The sequence below is a fragment of the Cynocephalus volans genome, chromosome 6 (assembly GCF_027409185.1).
Source record: "Cynocephalus volans isolate mCynVol1 chromosome 6, mCynVol1.pri, whole genome shotgun sequence".
Classification (NCBI taxonomy): domain Eukaryota; kingdom Metazoa; phylum Chordata; class Mammalia; order Dermoptera; family Cynocephalidae; genus Cynocephalus; species Cynocephalus volans.
The window spans coordinates 117820005-117839751 of record NC_084465.1 but is presented as its reverse complement, the minus strand read 5'-3'; the positions used below and the strand labels follow the sequence as shown (position 1 = coordinate 117839751).

Below are 19747 nucleotides of genomic sequence, written 5' to 3'. Positions count from 1 at the left end.
CATGCGAAGATGTTTAGAGTGTATTTCACCTAGTTTGTTTTAAAAGCAGGCAAAAGAATAAAGTAAGGATTCCACATTTATTCAGAGAATAAAGAGCATCTACCCATCTATTCATTTAGCCATCCGGGACACAGACCAAAATGTTAACATAATAAAGAGATTGAAGTGGTGGAATTACAAAGGGTTTTGTGTATTTTTCTGGGTGCTTTTTAATAGCTTGTTTTTTCTGCAGTAAATGTAGAAGACTGATAGAAGAGTCTGGATCTGTTGTCAGATCTCAGGGTCAAATTGTTAAACTCTCTAAACTCGTTTCCTCATTCTTAAACTCTCTAAACCCATTTCCTCCTTGTACAGCAAGGACTTCTCAGAGCTGTTTGGGGATTAAGAGAGATAATGCTTGTAAAGCACTTAGCACGGTGTCTGACTCATAGCAAGCGCCTAACACGCGCAATGACTTGTCCACCTGATAATATTGAGTGCCTGAAAGGCAGTGGTGAGCAAAATAGATGTGACTTTGTTCTCATGTGGCTTACAGTCTAGATGGGAATATAGACAATAAACAGATAAGCAAAGAAATGAACATGTAATTACAGATTGAGATACGTCAGAGATTTTAATTCTCTGAAAGAAATGAGCAAGATGCCTGATAGAGAGTAACAGGAGGGAAGAATGAGGGATGTACTTTGTGTGGAGGTGATCTGGAACAGCTTCTTAGAGGAGGTGGCATTTAAACCTAGATCCAGAGGAAAACAAAACATTACGTGTTATTTTTAAATGAAAAAAATCTTTTTACTTTTTTTTATTGATTATGCATATTCATGGGGTACAAAGTTGACCATCACGACAAAAACAAAACACACTTGCTATCAAGTGCAAAAGACCCCTGTCTTGCCAACTTCCTTCTAAATAAATATAAGAGATAAAATATTCTTGATTGTAGGGAACCTTCATTATTAGCAGAAAAAGGAGACATTAATCTTTCTTTTTTCTGCCAAATGTCAGACCATGCTGAATCTTGTCTGACTCTGCTCCATGAAAGACTTTTTTTTTTGAGGGGGATTGGGGGTGACTGGCTGGTGCAGGGATCTGAACCCATGACCTTGGTGTTATAAGGCTGTTCTCTAACCAACTGGCCTGGTGAACAACTTGTAAAAATGATGAAATGTGTGTGCAGCTCCATGCTCAGCTGGCTGATTCTCACTGGGTGGGTCCCTTCTGTGTTCTGCTGTGGGGAACTGGGAGGCCTAGAGAAGACTCTGAATTTCATTGAATGTGCATATCAAAAAAAATAAAAAGACTCCTTTGTCTTTTTGCCTAGGATAGGGAGCTTGGATGTGTTTTCATTGTGACTTTCTAGTCCCTTATCCTGGAGCTGCCCTGGTGTCTTATGGAGGCTGCGCAGCAGTGCCCTTGGGCCATTAGCCTCAAGTTAAGCAATGAGGGGCCTTCATCCTCTTCCCCAACATCTCACCCTGTCTCCACCCTCTTTTCACCTCCATTTCTTCCCTAGGTTCTTTCCTTCCTCTAAGCAGTCTTCCTGGTATGCCCTTCTTGGGTTCCTTTCTTCTATGCTCAATGCAGCACCAGTCACATGGTACCATGCAGTGGCTTGTGTGCACATCTGTCTCCTCTGCTAGACCATGAGCTCCATGAGGACAAGGACAGGCACCCTCTTATGTATCACTGCATTTCCAGTGTCCAGCATGCTGCCAAGACCCAAACATTAGCCTTCCTCACCATCTCTGAGCACCAAAATCTACTCTAGGGCAGCCACGTGGGAGCCCTTGTCTTAGAGTTTTTCACTAAGGTGAAGCACATTACACAGAATCAGGCTGGTCTTAACAGTTTGGCTAAATATTCCCATTCTCTTTATTTCTATTCTCCCTTCATTTTTTGGTAATGGCATTCTGATTTACAATAGTTTTTCTTATTACAAAATAATAAAAATAATACCTAATTACTATTAAAATTTTCAAAAATACAACTAAGCATAATGGAGATAATTAAAGCGATCTGTAACTCTCCTAATCCCTAGAAGTATATATACTACGCATATAGAGATCGCATACACATTTGTGTATGTAATTTATAGAATGGGAACATATTGTACACACTCTTTGTAATTATATATAACTCCATCATTTAATATTCTTCTACATCTTTTAATTTTTAAAAGTGTTTGCATGGTAATACTGTACTTCAAATAGATGGATCATTATTTATTTAACTGTTTTCCCTATTGGTTGATAGTTGATTCCAAATTTTTTTTTTCTCTTATGATTCTTTGATGAACATTCTGTATCTTGATGGGATAAACCCAGGAATATAGAGAAGTGGTCAAAAAAAGCCTCCTGGAGGAAGTGACATCTTCCTTCTGTAGAAAACGGAAGCATAGGAGAGCTGGGAGAGCTGGAGGGGGAGGGGAGTGTTCCTGGTGGAGGGGACAGTCCGTGCAAAGGCTCGGAGGAGAGAGAGCACGCAGATGTTCTGGGAACTGGAAATATTTTGTTACAGCTGGAGGGCGAGTTGGGGCTGGGGGAGGTGGGCAGTGAGGAAGCTCTGGACCAGGTGACCAGGGCCAAGTCCTAAACAGCCCTGTAAGCTCTAGTGAGGAGTGTGGGCTTTGGACAATGGGAACCGTTGCAGATGAGAGCAGGAAACTGACATGCCCTGGTCGGCATCTCTGAAAGATCCCCGTGGCTGCCGTGGCCAAGCCAATTCCACATTGGCTTTTTTTAACATAGTGAAACAGAAATTAGAAAGAAGAAAAAAAGAGAGAGTGAGCTCGCATGTAACAGCTCCCAGATAAGCTTTTCAAACTGTCTAGGTTCTTAAATTCAGGAGCGTGTTTCAACAAGTCAAGATTCTTACTCCCTTCTTCAACCTTGGAAGAGGTGCCTGTGGTTGAAACAACCTGGTTGGTTTCTGGCCCCCATCCCTGTTCCAGGAGTCCCATGGATGTACCCTGATGACACGGGGGCTGGATTTTCTTTAGCAGCCGAGTGAGGCTGAAGTATCCAGCCAAGACAGCCAGAGAGGCAGGGGTGGTCCACGCTGTGTTTGTAATTAGATCCCAGCCACCGAGCTGCCCATTCTCCAAGGACGCAGCAGGCGGGGAGCTGATCTGGGCTGTGCCTCCCAAGGGCTGACGTCTCCATTTAGGGAGGGCTCCTGAAACTAATGGATAGTGACAGCTCCGTTTGAAAAACACAGAAACACTTAACAGGGAGGCTGTGATCTGCCAGCCCGTAAGCTGCTTATTAGCAGGGAACTCACGTATTGTGCCCCCTGCTTCACCCTGTTCTTGCATCTCCTCTGTCCTATCTCACTTAAAGATTTCATTGTTCTCTGAGGCCGTGGGGGGTGGCGGGTGGGGGACAAGGCTTCAGAGCTGCCAGGAGCCTTTTCACTGTGTCCTGTCACAGCCTCTGGGGAGTCCCAGACAAAGCAACGGCCTCCTGGTGTGGATGAGAAATTGATGGGTTTTAAAGAAAAATGGCCCCTGAAGACTCTCTGTGTCTCAGCTAATATGCTTCTGATGCTGGCTGGCTTAGGTCCCGACACCCAGGCCAAAGAAAACCACCTACAGGTCTGCCTTATAATGTGCCGTGCTGTCTCACACCAGCAGTCCCTGCTGTCGGAACCTCGTTTTCTCTCAATTCTATCCCCTCTGCTCCACCCCCTTTCCCACAGCCCTGTCCAATGTTTCTCTCCTCTAGATGATGCCACAGTCTCCTGCCAGTTGCCCCTGCCCCAGTCGGGCTCCCTGCTGCTCTTCAATCCCCCATGGCAGCCAAGGGGACGCCAGCACTCCTGACATCTCCACTGGAATCTCAAACTTATTAATGAAACCAAGTGTTTGATTTCACCCCACAAATATGCTCTACCCTGAGTGGCCCTCACTCACCAAGTAACTTAGGCCAAAAGTCTTGGGGTCACCAACACCTCTTCTCTTCCTCTTGTATCCCACTTCTGATCTGTCAGCAAACCTTGTCAACTCTAAATTCAAGATGTATCCCAAATGCTCAGTGTCTTTCCATCTTCCCTGCCTTCACCTTCCTCCAGGCCCCCATCTCTTACCTGGATTACTGCAGCAGCTCCGGACGGGCCTCACTCTTTCTGTCACTGCCATTCAGTCTGTTTTGTACACCGCACCTCCAATCCCATTTAAACACAAGTCAGATCACGTCACTCAGAGCTCAGAACTCTCCAGCAGCTTCTCATCAAGCTGAGATGAAAATCCACTGTCCTTGCAGGGCCAGCAAGGATCATGCTCTGGCTCCTCGTCCCTTCTGTACCTCCCTCCCTTGGTCACTCTGCTATGGCCACACTGGCCTCATTGCTGTTTGGTGACTGTGCCAAGAGAGTTCCCGCCTCAGGGCCTTTGCCCTTCCAGTTCCCTCTGCCTGGAATGTGTCCTCCAGACATCCAAATGGCCCCTCCCTTGTGCCACTGAGGTCTTGCTCAAAGGGCATCTCCTCAGAACTGACCACCTTGTCGGAAACGGCATCACTCTCACTCTGTTCCCGACCTGGCTTTATTTTTCTTCTTAACATCACTTATCCTCATCTGGCATTCAAGTATATATTTACATTTACAGTTATGCTTTTATGTGTCTGTTGCCTTTCTTGCTCTGTAGAATGTAAGTTCCACGAGGCAGGGATTTTGTAGCATTTACTAGCGCAGAGCCCGGCACACAGTAGGTGCTCAATAAATATTAGTGGAATGAAAAAATGAATAAACAAATCAACGATTCTGGACAATAAGCCTAACCGCACTGCGCTGACCCTGAGGACATCCTATAAGTGGGTGTTTTCCTCCGCCAGACTGCAGAACAGACCCCACATCTTGATAATGGGGCTGAGGGTCGCCTTACACTTTCTGAGACCTGAAGCTGAGATATCAAAACAGCTGAAGCAATTCAGCTTGGAATAACAAATGTTTCTTTAAGTCTGACTTGAGTCTTTAAAATATTCAAGGCTGTTTTCTCAGTATTTAAAATTTAGGCACCATGAAAATACCCTATCACAGGAGGCATACACTGTCTGTAGGGATTTGTAGTGGAAAACAGGAACCAAATAAAACTTAACAGCTATGATGTGTTGAGCACCTACCCGGTGCCAAGGACAGTGTCAGTTACATGCATATCTCATTCTGTCCTCATCGTGACCCCATATGATGGGAATTAGAATCATCCCCATTTTACAAAAGAGAAAACTGAGACGTTAGGGAACTTGCCCAGAGCTGCATAGTTAGGGGATTCAAATCCACATCTGCAGGCGACAGACTCCTGGGCTCCTTTCTATCCAAATAGGAAACAAGCAGGAGGCTGAGACTCTTCGAGAGCCAAGTTCCTTGTGTACACATCAAATACCACTGCTTCTCTCAACTATAAGGCTTTCAAGAGGCGCTTGTATGCTTTGACGTCCTCAGCCTCTCTCCACTCTTCCAGCAACTGAAGTCCAGAGACAGCTCTCCTGTTCTTATCAGTATCCTCCCAATTGCTAAGTGCAATGGCCCATTTTTGGCAGCTCTCCTATTTGACCTCATGGAGATACTTCAGTTATAACAATGCCCTTCTCCTCTGATTCCTCTCGATCCTTAGCTTGTCTGATGCTGCTCTCTCCTGGTTCTCCTCCTACCTCTCTCCAAGACAGTTTTAGGATCAATTTTATCATTGGCAAATGGGAATAAAATATCTACCTCACAGAGCTGTTGCATGAATTAAAAAGGTAACGTATGCAAAAACAGTTAGCAAATGTCTGTTGCATAGAAAGTGTCCAGTGGGTTTTATTACTATTATTATCTTTTTCCACTCTTCGTATTTTTTCTTTTTTTTTTTTTTCTAATTTTTATTGAATCATAATTGATTATACATATTTTGGGGGTTCAAAGTTGAGATACGTTGATCAAATCAATATTACTAGCATATATATTGTTACAAATTGTACTTATTCTCTATGCCTCTTGTCCAGTCTCTCCTCATCCCCCTTTCGCTCCCCCATCCCAACTCTGGTAACCCTAGATTTCTTCTCTCCTTCTGTAAGAATAATGGTTACTCTGTTGATTTGCTGCCTAGATGATCTGTCCAATGCTGAGTTCCACCCTCCATATTCTGTCCTTTAATTTTTTTTTTTCAAGGCTTCTGAGCTTCAGAACCTGTACTTCTAACTCCCTCTGGTCCTCACCTATAATTTCATTGGACTCTCAAAAGGAAAATAGCCATCTTTCTGAACTCTCCCACTTTCTCTGTCTCAGTGGTTGATATCACCACATTCTCTGTCATTCAAACCAGAGACCTCATCATCCCTGTCCTTGACTTGGCCTCTCACCTCTGCCTCACTCCATTATTCGGGAGGTCACCAGCCTATCAACTGTCCTTGTAGAACTGGAGCTGGGAGCTTGGGCTCTGATGTCAGACGGACTGGGCTTGCCTTGCAGCTCTGCTGTTCTTTAGCTGTGTGATCTTGAACAAATTACATCATATCCCTGGCCTCAGTTCCCTCATCTACAAAATGGGGATAATAATAGTAACTACTTCATACGGTCATTGGGAGGGTTAAATAAGGTAATACAATTAAAGAGATTTCCAGGAGACCTGGCATCTGGCAAAGGCATAATAAATGTTATAATTATTATTATTACTACTACTATAATTATTAAGTTGTAGTTACCTCCTGTAGATGCTGTGTTTAAAATACTTAGAGCTTTTGTGCAAATGAATTTTGTTGGCAAAGAACAAAGAACAGGGACCCCAGATTTTGTGACTTGTCTGTTCTCATTAGGCGGGAATTAGCATGTGCATGTGTGTGTTCACTTATGCCTGAGTGCACACACGTACACACAGGTACACACACACATGTGTTATAACTCTGCCTCAGACCAGGGCCTTTTTCTATAGAAGGACCAGCAGGATGGGTAAAAATGGTATGGTTTTTACTCTAGACTGCCCGGTTTGTATTTCCTCCCACATCCTCCTTCCTAAATGGAGAGAAGAAAGCTGAGTTTACCTCCTGACACATTGTCATTAAAGGTCAATGACTAATTCAGAGAACAAGGGCCTCATGGTTGCATAGGCATTGCAGACACCAAACCCAAGTCTTGTGGTTGAGATCTTCTTCCATTGGCCAGAGTTTATAAACTGTATTGTGTTGAGCTGGAAAACTTCTATTGTTCCTGATTGACAGCCAGAGGACAGTACTTTGAGTGATCTGCTGCTATAAAATTGGGATCTCCCAGGTGATGTATAAATGGGTTGTTACTTTGCATCTTGCACCACATGAAACATCTCATGTACCTTAATACCATCTTTTCCAGCAGTTGAGCTTGGCTGATTCCTTGGGGTGGGGTGGGTGGACATGCCACATGCCACTAGCCCCCCCATCTCATGTGTTCGCCATACATCTCCTGACTGCCCAGGACACCAAGGGCAGCTCGTGAGCTGCAGCAGCTGAAAGTCAGGAGCCCAAGGTCATGTACCAGAGGCCACGAGAATTTTGCATTTTATGTTGCTCTCATTTCTGACCATTGGAACAAGCTGTGTCCAAAAGGGAAGGGATTGGAGAAACCACACCCAGTTTTGTTTGCTTCTGTTTGGCTTTGGCTTCTGCTTGGGTTTTTGTTTTCCCACCCACCATCAGTTCTTTTCTTCCCCTCTCATAGTGCGGACGAAATGCTGAAAACTTCGACCGGTTTTTCACCCGCCATCCACCCGTCCTAACACCTCCTGACCAGGAAGTCATCAGGAATATTGACCAATCAGAATTCGAAGGATTTTCCTTTGTTAACTCTGAATTTTTAAAACCTGAAGTCAAGAGCTAAGTAGATGTGTAGATCTCCGTCCTTCATTTCTGTCATTCAAGCTCAACGGTTATTGTGGTGACATTTCTTTTTCATTGCCAACTTGCATCCCTGTTTTACTTTCTGATATGACTAGAGTGACCATGTTTCAGAACCCAAATGTCCTCAGGTAGTTTGGAGCATCTCTATGAGATGGGATTATGCAGATGGCTTATAGAAAATGCTGCTGCATAATTAACACGTTATCAAAGTCCTCTTACAATTTATTTTCCACAGCATGTCAGCTAAGTAGATCCAGTGGGAAGAGAAAATTTGCCTGCTTTCTTTCCCTCTTTTTCTGCACTGCTGTTTCACCCCCACCACCCACTCTAGATTCTTCCTACCATATGGGTGGATAATCGGATGCAAGCAGGATTCCTCTACTTCCGGGCCTGGAGCTTGGCTTGTATCCAGGGATATGGTTGCTTTGACCTAGAGGGAATCCTTCCATTCTGCCTTTTCTGGAGGGACCAGAGCTTTGAAAAGAACATGCTAAAAATAACATGTTCTGGTTTTTTTAGCTCAAAGTTAAGAAGATTATCTACGTCCTAAAATTCCAAGAGCGTGCTTTTAGACAACTTCAGTCAAAAAGCGCTTAAAGGGGTCAAAAGGCAACCGGCTTGGGTTCTACCTCGATGCCGTCATTTCTGATGCTGTATGTCCCTGATCACCCCCATACCCCAAACTACTTGAAAAGGGCATTTGGCACCACTCCCTGAAAGAACATGGTCACTCTAGCAAGGTCCCAAAGGTCTCACATTACATTTCAAACTTTATTTGCTTTGGGGTTTTATTTCTGTTATTGTTCATATGCGAAAAAGAAAAAAAAAAGAGATTATCAATTTGTTACACATGCTTTAAAATATGTGTCCAAATGTTATTAACCACAATGACCTGCTTTGATTTCACCAAGAAGACAGCTATAGAGCCTGGCAGACTCGTGCCAGTGGGGATGGGTTGGTCTAGGTTTGTTGCTGGCTTTGAAAACCTAACTAAGTGCGCTGAGAGAGACACCATTTCTTGAAACAGACAGTTGTATTCTTCACTTTAATGTTGTTTTGCAAGATGTTTGTGGAAATGTCCATTTGTATCTGGATATCTGTTATGTGCCATTTTTCTTCTAGCATCGAGATACAATAAAAAAAAAAGAAAGAGAAAAGAAGAGAAGAAATGCTATTTCAAGGAAAACTGCTCTTTTTGAAAAATGTGGACCCAAACTACGAATTGGGGCCTGAGGAAGGAAATTGGGCAAGAGGAACTAAGTCCAGAGCTTAACCTTGGCCCAGTGTTCAGCCAGTCAGAGGCAGGGGCTGTGGACCATTCAGGGATGCCTGGTGGCCTGTAATGGGGTGAAATACCCTGCCCAGAGGCTCCAATGATGTCAGAGCCTAAAGCCCACATTCCCACCAGAGTCAAGTGTACAGGCCAGCCAGGAGCATGGCTGGGGCTCTTGCTTTTCTTGTCAAAATTTCCACTCCTCCCAGCTTGGACTTGCAAGCAGCTTTGTGAGCTCTCAGAAGCCCAAGGAAACTCCTTGAGTGGGAGAAATTTCATTTCTGTCTGAGCAGAGGAGGACAGAGGTCCCCATCCATGCCTACTGTGTCCTGCTGTTCTCAGGCGGCCCTAAAGAGAATTCTTATCACAGTTCAAGTGATTTCCAGAAGCTCCAGAGCTGCTGAAAGACCATCAAGGGAACTCTAAAAACTTGACAAATATCCTTGAAGCAAGACTTCTTATCTTTAGGAAAACATGATTTGGATTTCTGATTAGGCAAAGTCCCCTGCAGTTAACTCCTTTCTGTTCCCTCCTTTCCCCTTTGCTTCAGCCTTGGGGACCGTCCCCGATGTGGCCATTGTGGTAGCAATTTGGACCTGAGGTGAAGCAAGCTTGAAGCCCTAGCTGATAAGCTTAGGGGGGTAGAAAGGAAGAAAATTGAAGCAAAACCCCTCAGTTTACTGTTGGGGAAACTGGTATCTGGAGAGAGAAAGGAACTTGCCTGAGGTCAGTCAGCTGAGAGACAAACCCAGCTTTCGAGCCATGCCCAACCACAGGCAAGTTATTTGAGGGTTTCATTTGGCTTCACCAGGCCTTTGTGTGGACACACTCTCAGGAAGATAGAAACCATGGAGAAACACTGGACCATTCACAAATGATCTAACTTCAGAGAACAATGTGGGATGGATGGATGGATGGATGGTTAGATGATAGATAGATGATAGATAGACAGATAGATAGATAGATAGATAGATAGATAGATAGATAGATAGATAGATAGATAGATAGATAGATAGATAGATAGATAGATAGATTAGATAGATAGATAGATAGATGATAGATAGATAGATAGATAGATAGATAGATAGATAGATAGATAGATAGATAGATAGAATATAGTGTATTTATATATACTGTACTCTAATTTTCCAGATTCTTGCCATTATTTTTCAAATATTTAATAGTTTGCAGAAATAGGTACTCAAGCCAAAGTCTCTGTTCCCCTAGCACATGTGGCTAAGGGTTGGTCAGAGAAGCCTTCTGTGAAAGTAAACAATCATTAATCAGAATTTCCACCGTCCTCTTGTCTATCAACATTTTCAATACAGAGGAGACAGAGAAACAGAACTTTCATCATAAAATCTCTGGGGAGTACTTTGCAAATTTATCCAGGAAGAAAGATTTTTAAATTTATTTTTGTGGTCATCCATTTATTCCACCCTCCATTCATTCAGCCAGCATTTATTGAGCACCAACTGTGTTCCAGGCAGTATGCTGAGTGCCAGGAGCATAGTGAGGGACAATAAATATTCAATCTACACCCCCCACCCCCAGCGTACCATCTGGCGGGAGGACAGTCAAAGATAACTAGTCTCTGGGTTAGTCAGGGAAAGCTTCTTACAAAAAACAAACAAAATCATTGAAAATCTTTGGGTGTCCTCTTTCTCTCTGTAGGCCACAGTCTGAGACTGAAGGAGAAGATATAACAGCACCTCTTGACCCTGCTTTCTGCAACAATCACACAGTGTGATGGGTGGGGAGGGGGAAGGGATGGTAGCTGGGATGAGTTTCCTTCTAAAATGCTACAGGCACGGTCTCCATGCTTGAACAGATCACAGAATCACCAAGATTTGAGCAGACGCAGACACCCATACTGCCTCTTTATACGGAGAGAGGGAACTGGTTTTACAGCATGGCTCCGTCTTTTGGGGTGTGTCACTGGGATACCTGCAGATGTTACCCTTTCTGGTCCTCAGGGGGACACCAGTTCCCTTCCAGCACACTGTTCCCACCCCACCCCACCCCACCCTCTGGTTCTCCTAGCCCAGCTGAGATAGTCTGAGATTTTCCCAAAAAATTAAATTAGGGGAGAATAAAAAAGAAACTAAATGAGAAAATCCAAAGAAACCTGGATGTTAGGTTTCTTGTAATTCCATGTTAGCCATGGCTAATTGTCTACCAAGATCCAAGAATCCTCCTTTTAATTTCTTAGACTTCTCACTGACCTGCTCCTCTTCTAAGAAAATATAGGGCCATGGTCACAATGACCCTCTTGGGCTAGTGGAATAATTCTCTTTGGATGTGTGCTACTATTCTCATGTAGCTTCAGATGCTATCAACCCAAAAGGAATTGTCCCAACAGGGAGGCCCATCCTCTCCCAACTTCTAGGATAAATTTCAGGAATCTATTCTTTGGGGATCTCCCCACAGGACATAGTTTACAAACGCAGGTCCTATTTGGACCCTGTGTCTGCAGCATGAGCTGTCACTAGCACAAATTGGAAGGATTTCCCACATTGGAGCTAGTGGGAAGGGATTTCTGCTGGATGCCCACAGGCAGGCCAGGCCAGATGGGGCAACAGTACCAGGGGAGACCTGCAGGAGGCAGCTGCCTGTCCTCCAGCCCCAGATACACCTGCCTTCTTGCCCACACCCAGCCTTGTAGCTCTCAGACTTCAAGGGGTCTAATGCGGTTTAGCTCATACAGGGGCTCAAAAGGGACAGTGGCCCATCTGGGAGACCCTTAGGATCAGTGGGAGTAAGTTCCATTGTTTTGCTTCAGAATGAGATCCCTGGCTTGGGGGAGACTACAAGTTGAAAAAAGGGAAGAAGGTCATCCTTAGTCAAGTCTTTGTTCATTGATTCATTCACTCAACAAATAATTATGAATAACCTACTATGTGCCAGGTGCTATTAGCACTGGAGAGATAATAGTGAAGCAGCAGACAGGGACCCTTTCCTCCTGCACAGAAGCAACAAACAAGGCAATTTCTGAAATCAAGTGCAGTGAAGACAATTGAAAGGATGCTAAAGGACCCTTTTTTGAGGGGATCAGGAGAATGATGAGGGATGCACAGACAGTATTAAAGGAAGAGGAGGCATTTGAGCTTTTCTCTGAACTTGGGGAGTAACACACGGGGTGTCTGGGGGACGGAACCTCCCACAGCACAGGCTAACAGCAGCCAGGACAAAACAAAGCAGAGTGGGTGGGACGTGGCAGGAGATGCTGCCAGCCATCCGATCTAGATGCAAACAGCTCCATCGGCATCTTTGGCCTGCTCCACTCTGGCCACACGTACCCAGGAGCACTCCTCGTGCCAGCTTGTCCCCCACCCCCACACAGACTCTGCAAGAGTGACTAGGGAACTCCCCAGAGACATTTTACCTACTTCAGGGGAGCAGCTGAAAGGAAGCAATGCTTGAGAAAAAGGTGTTTTGCAAAGGGGAATGAGCCCAACAGTGAGAAATCCTTATCAGCCAGTGCCCATGAAGGGGCATTTGTGACAACTGGCCAGACTCTCACGAGTCTAACCCCCCAGACCCCACTGTCTTCATAAACTCACAGAGCTCTGGCCTCGGCCGGGCAGCCTGCCTGGTGCCAGTGAAACCCAGGCGTTATCCTTGGCTGTCTTGTGATAGAATAGCCACCAGGCTGTCCTGCCACTCAGGGGCTGAGGTGAGGCATGCTTAGCCACGGTGCGGTCAAGTCAAAATCACCAACCCCTTGTGCAGTCTCGGGCAAGTCGCTTTACCTGCCTGTGCCTCAGTTTCCTCATATGTTACACAATGGGCAGTGAGGACTCTAGCTCTACCTGCCCACCAGGTGGGTTTTTGTGAGGATGGGAAGAGATGACAGTCTGACAAGGACCCTAGAGAGGTCAGAGCATCATACAGAAGATCTGTTCAATAGCCCACACTCTGATGTTTCCTGGTAAAACTCACCCCAGACAACAGCCAGTAAACTGAGGTTAATGCCCCCACTCCCGCCACTAAAAAAAAAAAGAAAGAAAGAAATGCTAGACTAACTAGCAGAATAGAGTTGTTTTGTTTTGTTTCTGAGGCTGCCCTTACCGATCTTACTTTAAGCCTTGAGCTTTGTTTCTTACGGTTGGTTGACTAGATCATGCTGTAAACATCTTTGGAGAGCACCTCTGGCTGGTGAAGACCCAAGTTCTAGTCTGTGGGTGGGTTTTGAGCATCAGTTCAAAGCCTGGATTTCACCGGTGAGTTTGGGTGAACAGTGGTCAGCTCCTTTCATTAAGCAGAGCCCTGATTTCCCCACATGGCCATTCTGCCTTCTTGGGAGCACAGTGACTGTGCTACAGCTCCCCTTTCCAGAGAAAGAGGCCTCCTAGCCACAGGGATTGCTCTTGAATGGTTTTCTCTGGGAAACTCTACCTAAAGCCCAATTCTATGACATTATGCATGGTAGGAAGTTGTTTCCAATTTGATTCATCTCCAAGCCCAAGAAAACACCCCTCCCCACCCCCATACCAGTTATAGTTGTCCTTAAAGAAATTCAATGACTTCCTTTCTTAGAAAAATTTCCAAGTTTTCTATCCTGAAGTCAACATACAATGGGAAATGAAAACTAGTGCATGAGACACTGTCATTAAGAATGGTCAGCACAGGGCTCTTTCTGGCTCTGCTCATGAGACGTCGTCAGCCTCCCTGTCACTGGCATGTCTTGTCCTGTTTCCTCCTTCTTATGCTCTGTTCATGTGTTTGCTTTCCATTTGGCAGAGAGACAAGCGAGACACCTCCAACTTCGACAAAGAGTTCACCAGACAGCCTGTGGAACTGACACCCACTGATAAACTATTCATCATGAACTTGGACCAAAATGAATTTGCTGGCTTCTCTTATACTAACCCAGAGTTTGTCATTAATGTGTAGGTGAATGCAAACTCCTTTGTTGAGCCTGGGGTTTAGGACTTCAGGCCAAGTTATGTATCAATTCCAGTCTTCCAGGATTCATGGTGCGTATGCTGGCATTCACCGTGTGGAGAGCTCGTCTTAGAGGGCTTTTCTTTGTATGTGTAGCTTGCTAGTTTGTTTTCTACATTTTAAAATGTTTAGTTTAGAGTAAGCGCATTATCCGATTATAGAGGTACAATTTTCCAAACTTCCAGAAACTCATCAAATGAACAGATGATGTCAAAACTACTGTGTCTGACACCAAAATGCTTCAGTATTTGTAATTTTTAAAGTCAGAAGCTGATGTTCCTGGTAAAAGTTTTTACAGTTATTCTACAATATCTTCTTTGAATGCTAAGCATGACTGGCATTTTTAAAAGTTGTGAGTAAGCTTTGCAGTTACTGTGAATTATTGTCCCTTGGAGGAAATTTTTTGTTTAAAAATTGATATGATTAAACTGAATTAATATATGCAAACTCTCCTGTTTACACGTCTGTTTTTAAATATACTCTGGTACAGAGCTTACAGACTAGAGATTCATAGGCTGACGTGGCCAGTAGATAAGCTTCAGAATTTTGTTCAAGGGACAGCATGGTCAATGTTAAAACATGGGATTTTTATATAAATTTCTGGACTTTCAGATTCCCTGAAAAAAATCAGATGATTAGCATATGTTTCCATGTGGTGGAAATAATTTGACAAAACTAAGAAATGGCTTTGTCCTTTCGAGGCAGCGTGTGTCCTCATTTTACCACAGTCTCTACCACTCCCTGCTGTCCTACACCCTCTGTCCACTTCCTTGACTGCTGTAGCCATTTGAGGTCAGTCCCTCTGTCATTCATGAGTCACAGGCTTGATAACCTCAACATTTTCTTGTACCCGTAATCAGGGTATCTGCACAGCCATCCACTCAATGTCGTTAGTGTTTATTAAGACCTCAAGCAGAAAGTACATAAAAATATCATTTCAGCCATGACAAAAGTCAACAAGAAGGCTTGTGTCTAGTACAGAGAGAATACTTTTCTGTGGTCTGTGAGAATATAAAACACATATACTTACCTTTCACTATTTTCTCCTAATTTAGCTTAGCATCTGGAAAAAAAACCTCTTTTCCAACAGCCATATTTTTCTCAATAGCCATACCTTTCCAGGGAGGTGCAGGAGAGAGGGAAACACAAGTGAGATCACTCCTAAACACTGTTGGCATGATAAGGAGCTCACTCTCTCAGAGCAGAGTGGCACAAGACTTCATCACTGGGTGTCAGCCTGAAACCTTCTCTGAATGAAGTCATGCTTCTATTTTCTTTTTGAAAGATGTAGTAATCCAGTCTGTAGCACATGCCTTTGTAGCTGCTAAGGCTAGCAGGTAGCAGAAAAGAGCAAATCTATCACACTAAATACGTTATGACTGTCCACAGAGTTTATTCATCTCTCACTTTCTTGGAAGAGCCCCAGTAAATGGAGCATTGGGCAGATACGGCAAATTCATTGATCCTATCTAGTGCATTCATCTTTGCAGAATTTTAGAAACTCTGCCAGTTAAAATTGGCTGAAGCCCATTTGAAGAACAAACTGTGTGTTCTATGCATCACATTTAGAAAACAAAAATACCTGGGTTTCTATGGGTGTTTGATGACATATTCCATTTAAGGTGGTATTATAGAAGTCACCATTGCTACTTCCGATTCTCTGTTACATGCCAGCTTCTTATACTTTCTCCCTCTGCTAGATATAAACTTGTTTTTCATTTAATAAATGTTGAGCACTTACTCTAAGCCAGGCAAAGTTCTGGGTGGTGGGGTTATAGAGACCAATAAGATAGTACAGGTCTTTCTACTCATGGGGACAAGATGGCTGCAGGCATCCAGCCTCTCATCTTCCTGGGATTGTGTCCAGTGAGAACAAGTGGGATCTCCTGCAGAAGTCCCACAGTTTACTCCAATCGGCTCGCCCTGGTCACATGCACATTCCTGAACCAAGCACTGTGTCTGGGTGGAAAGAGGAGGCAGGTGAGGTGCTTTGTCCAAACCTAAGTTGTATTAGTTATCTATTGTTGCGTAACAAGTTACCCCAAAACTTTAAAACAACAGACACTTAATACCTCTCCATATCTGTGGATCGGAAATCTGGGTATGGCTTAGCTGGTTTAATGTCTCCCAAGAGGTTGCAGTCAAGCCAGGGTTGCAGTCACATATGAAGGTTCAACTGGGGGGAAGTGGGCTTCACTTCCAGGCTTTTTCACATGGCTGTCGACAGCTTCAGCTCCTCAACACACAGGCCTCTCCTCATGGCTGCCTCTGGACATGGTAGCTGGCTTCCCCTACCGTGAGCAATTCAAGTGAGAGTGCCCAATTCAGAAACCACAGTCTTTTTGTAACCTAATCTCAGTGGCAACATTCCATCCTATTGCTGTTTCCTGTTCTTCAGAAGTGAGTCAGTATGTCCAGCCCATGCTCAAGGGGAGGGCATGAGACCAGGTGAGACTGTTGGGAGGTGGGAGTCTTTGGGGACCTTTATAGAGGCTGCCTACCACATACATTGTGAGACTACCTCTGGACCCAGGGATAGAGTATCACCCAAACCACATGAGCTGAGAATGGGTGAGGGACAGCTTTCTGAAAAAAAATTGGAAGCTATTCTTGGAATAAGGGGGATATATGCTAAGAAAACCACAATGGTGGTTTCTCAGTAGATGCATCAGCAGGACAAATTTAGGCCCTTGCCTATGGTGGGGAGCTTGGCTATGAAGCAGTGAGGACCTCTGTGGACCAATGCAATGCAAGGTAAGTAATTCCTTTAATTGCTTCTCAGTGGTGGCCTGTCTTGCATACATTGCTAGTCCCAAAGAATCTTTGGGGCAACCCAAAATTCCCATCTACAGAGTCCCTTCAGGGACTCAAAATCAGGGACTGAGAAGATGAGTTGGCAGAAACATAGTCATGATATAAGTCTGCATCAGTGATCTAAGAAGAACAAACCACCTCAAAACCTAATGGCATTTGAAAAACAACCATTTGTTTGGCTCACAATGGTGGTTTTTCTGGCCTGGCCACCTCACCTTATCTCTGATGGATGTGCCTGTGTGTCTGCAGTCAGCTGGAAGTCAGCTGGAAGGCCAACAATGTCTAGAATGGTCTCGTCCACATGTGTGGTGTTTACAGGCTGATCGGTCTAGGGAAACCTCAATGGGATGCCTTGTTTTTGCTCCACATGCTCTTATGTTCCAGCATCCTAGGACTTGCTTCTTCATATGGTGGTTTTAAGGACTCCCAAGAGCAGCAATGGGAGACAAGCCCAGGGCACAGGCACTTTTCAGGCCTTTGCTTATGTTATGTTTGCTGCACTTGCATGCACCAAATTTACAGGATGGAGAAATAGACTCTACCCCTGAGTAGGAGGTGCTGCAGAATCACACTGCAAGGGCCAGTAGACACAGAGATGGGAAAATTTGTGGCCAATTTTGTACCTACTACACAGTCTATCAATGGAACCATTCATGAATTTAGGGAGCTTCAAAGAAATCAGATGGGAAAGAAATTTCCAGGAATATCCTGGGCTCCCTCCATGGTCAGACTCTTCAATCTCAACCTACAAAGACTCAATTACCAGAGTTTAGACTTATCAGTTGGATAACCAGAACCAACTTGAGAGCTGATGGTATAGGCTCTTCAAGCCAATGAGGACAAAATGCCCAAATCCTTAGATGTTATTCTTGCTGTGGTTCTTTTTCTAACCTCACACCAAGCTGAGATGCTGGAGAAATTGGGAAGTAATGCAAAGCTAGAAAAATGGAAACCAAATCCACAACACTCAATCAAATGCCACCTGTCAATATCTGGCTCTAAAAGCCCTAAAGCCAAATATCTCAGGTCCTATGGTTGTTTTGATGTGAGACTGCCTTGACTCACGTGGAATTCTGCTTCTCATCACTTCCTAGAAAAGCAGTGTTTGATCCAAAAGTGAATCCTAATTTTCAAACACAACAAAGGTTTGAACTCTAGGGTCCTTTCCCAATGAGTGAACCACACTCTATCCACTATGGATTTTTGTCCCAGAAATGCTAGTTTCCCTGGCACACGGCCTGCCCAAATTAGGCCAGATGTCAGGGTGAGATTAAAACAATATTTGGACAAGAGATGCAAGAACATTCAGTTCTGTTTTCAACCAGTGATTCCTCTTCACAAGGTCCAAGAGGGAAATAAACGCATAGAGGACAATGCCTAGCAAATGGAAAGATTGTTATTGATTGAAGATTTGGCTGCATATCCCAAATGGGATCCTAACCCTACGGTGGGTTCAATTGCGTAGAGAACTCCTAGATATCATGTGGGTTGTATTAGTTATCTATGGCTGTTACAAATTGCCCCAACACTTAACAGCTTAAAGCAACACAAATTTATTATCTCATAGTTTCTGTGGGTCAGGAGTCTGGGCACAGCTTAGCTTTGTCCTCTGCTTCAGAGTTATCGTAAGTTACAGTCAAGGTGTTAGCCAGGGCTGTGTTCTCATCTGAAGGATCAACTAGAGAAGAATCCACTCCTAAGTTCACTCCTGTGGCTGTTGCCAGGATTTAGTTCCTTGTGAGTCATTGGGCTGAGGGCCTCAGTTCTTCACTGGCTCTCAGTAGGAGGCTACCTTCCACTTCTTTCCATGTGAGCTTTTCCAAAATGGCAGCTTGCTTCATCAAAGTATACAAACCAAGAAGGCAATATAATGAGAAGACCAGTAAGACAGAAGTTCCGTTCTTCTGTACCCTAATTACAGAAATGACATGATATCGTTTTTGCTGTATTCTATTCATTACAAGCAAGTCACTAGGTTCAGCCCCCACTCAAGGGGAAGGAATTACACAAGGGCATAAATAGGCAAGGTGGAGAGTGTTGGAAGCCACGTCAGGAGGGGTGGGGGAAGGGTGTCAGCACTGTGTCCAATGAATGTGCTCAATCTCAACCAACTAGATCAACTCTCCTCCTTAGAGGCAAAATGGAGGTAGGGAGGGTGCACTATGATCATTCCTTCTCTGGCTGAGAGTTTCTGAGCTGGTGTGGGTGAGAAGACTGACTCGGTTAATCCAGATGAAAAAGATTTTTGGACCAAAAGATTCGGGCCCCTCATGAACAGAACAGAAATTAGTATTCCCTTAAGCTCACAAGATTTCAGGGCCTTTAGTCTCAAAACAGAGGAGTTTCTTTGAACCCCTAAAACATGAGCAGCCTCAGATTCACATCTCTGCCCTAATTAAGCAGCAGAAAGCCAGAAGGGAGCTTTAGCTGTAGAACCCCCGAGAGTATTTGACCCCAAGATCATTCTCAGGAAATCTGACTAGGTGTGGGTGGGCAGAACCCAGCAAAAGACTTACAAGGGAAGTGGGTGAGCACACAGGAAATATTTGAAAACTGATTGAAGAGAGGAATAAGCAGAAAACCTCCAGATCTCATTCTCTATCATCCCATGGCTCAAACCTGGGCTTGAGGATGATTTGCTATTAGACTACGAGAGCTGAAACCATATCAGGCAGCCATTAACTATAGAAAGAAAACATTAGACATGGAAGGTGTATTTCATTCATTCATTCATTCAACAAATCTCTCAAGATCAATGACCGTTCCAGATGGGGAACAAAGCCTGGGCCCGTTTCTCATGCAGCTGATGTTCTAGAAGGGATACGTATTGAAGACAGTGAATAATATGATTGCAGATAGCAATACGTGATAT

At 44.2% G+C, this 19747-nt stretch overlaps 1 protein-coding gene across 2 annotated transcripts in view; it reads left to right on the top strand.

Moving 5' to 3' along the window:
- The window catches only part of PRKCB (protein kinase C beta), a 329464-nt gene extending 315454 nt beyond the window's left edge, over window positions 1-14010 (top strand). The window contains exon 17 of one of the 2 annotated variants that reach the window (XM_063099401.1): window positions 13858-14010. In XM_063099401.1, the coding sequence (XP_062955471.1) occupies window positions 13858-14010 (153 nt within the window). Of the gene's footprint in view, window positions 1-7662; window positions 7822-13857 lie in introns of those variants that run through there. The other variant, XM_063099400.1, reaches the window with a different exon arrangement.
- The last annotated feature ends 5737 nt before the right edge of the window (window positions 14011-19747 follow it).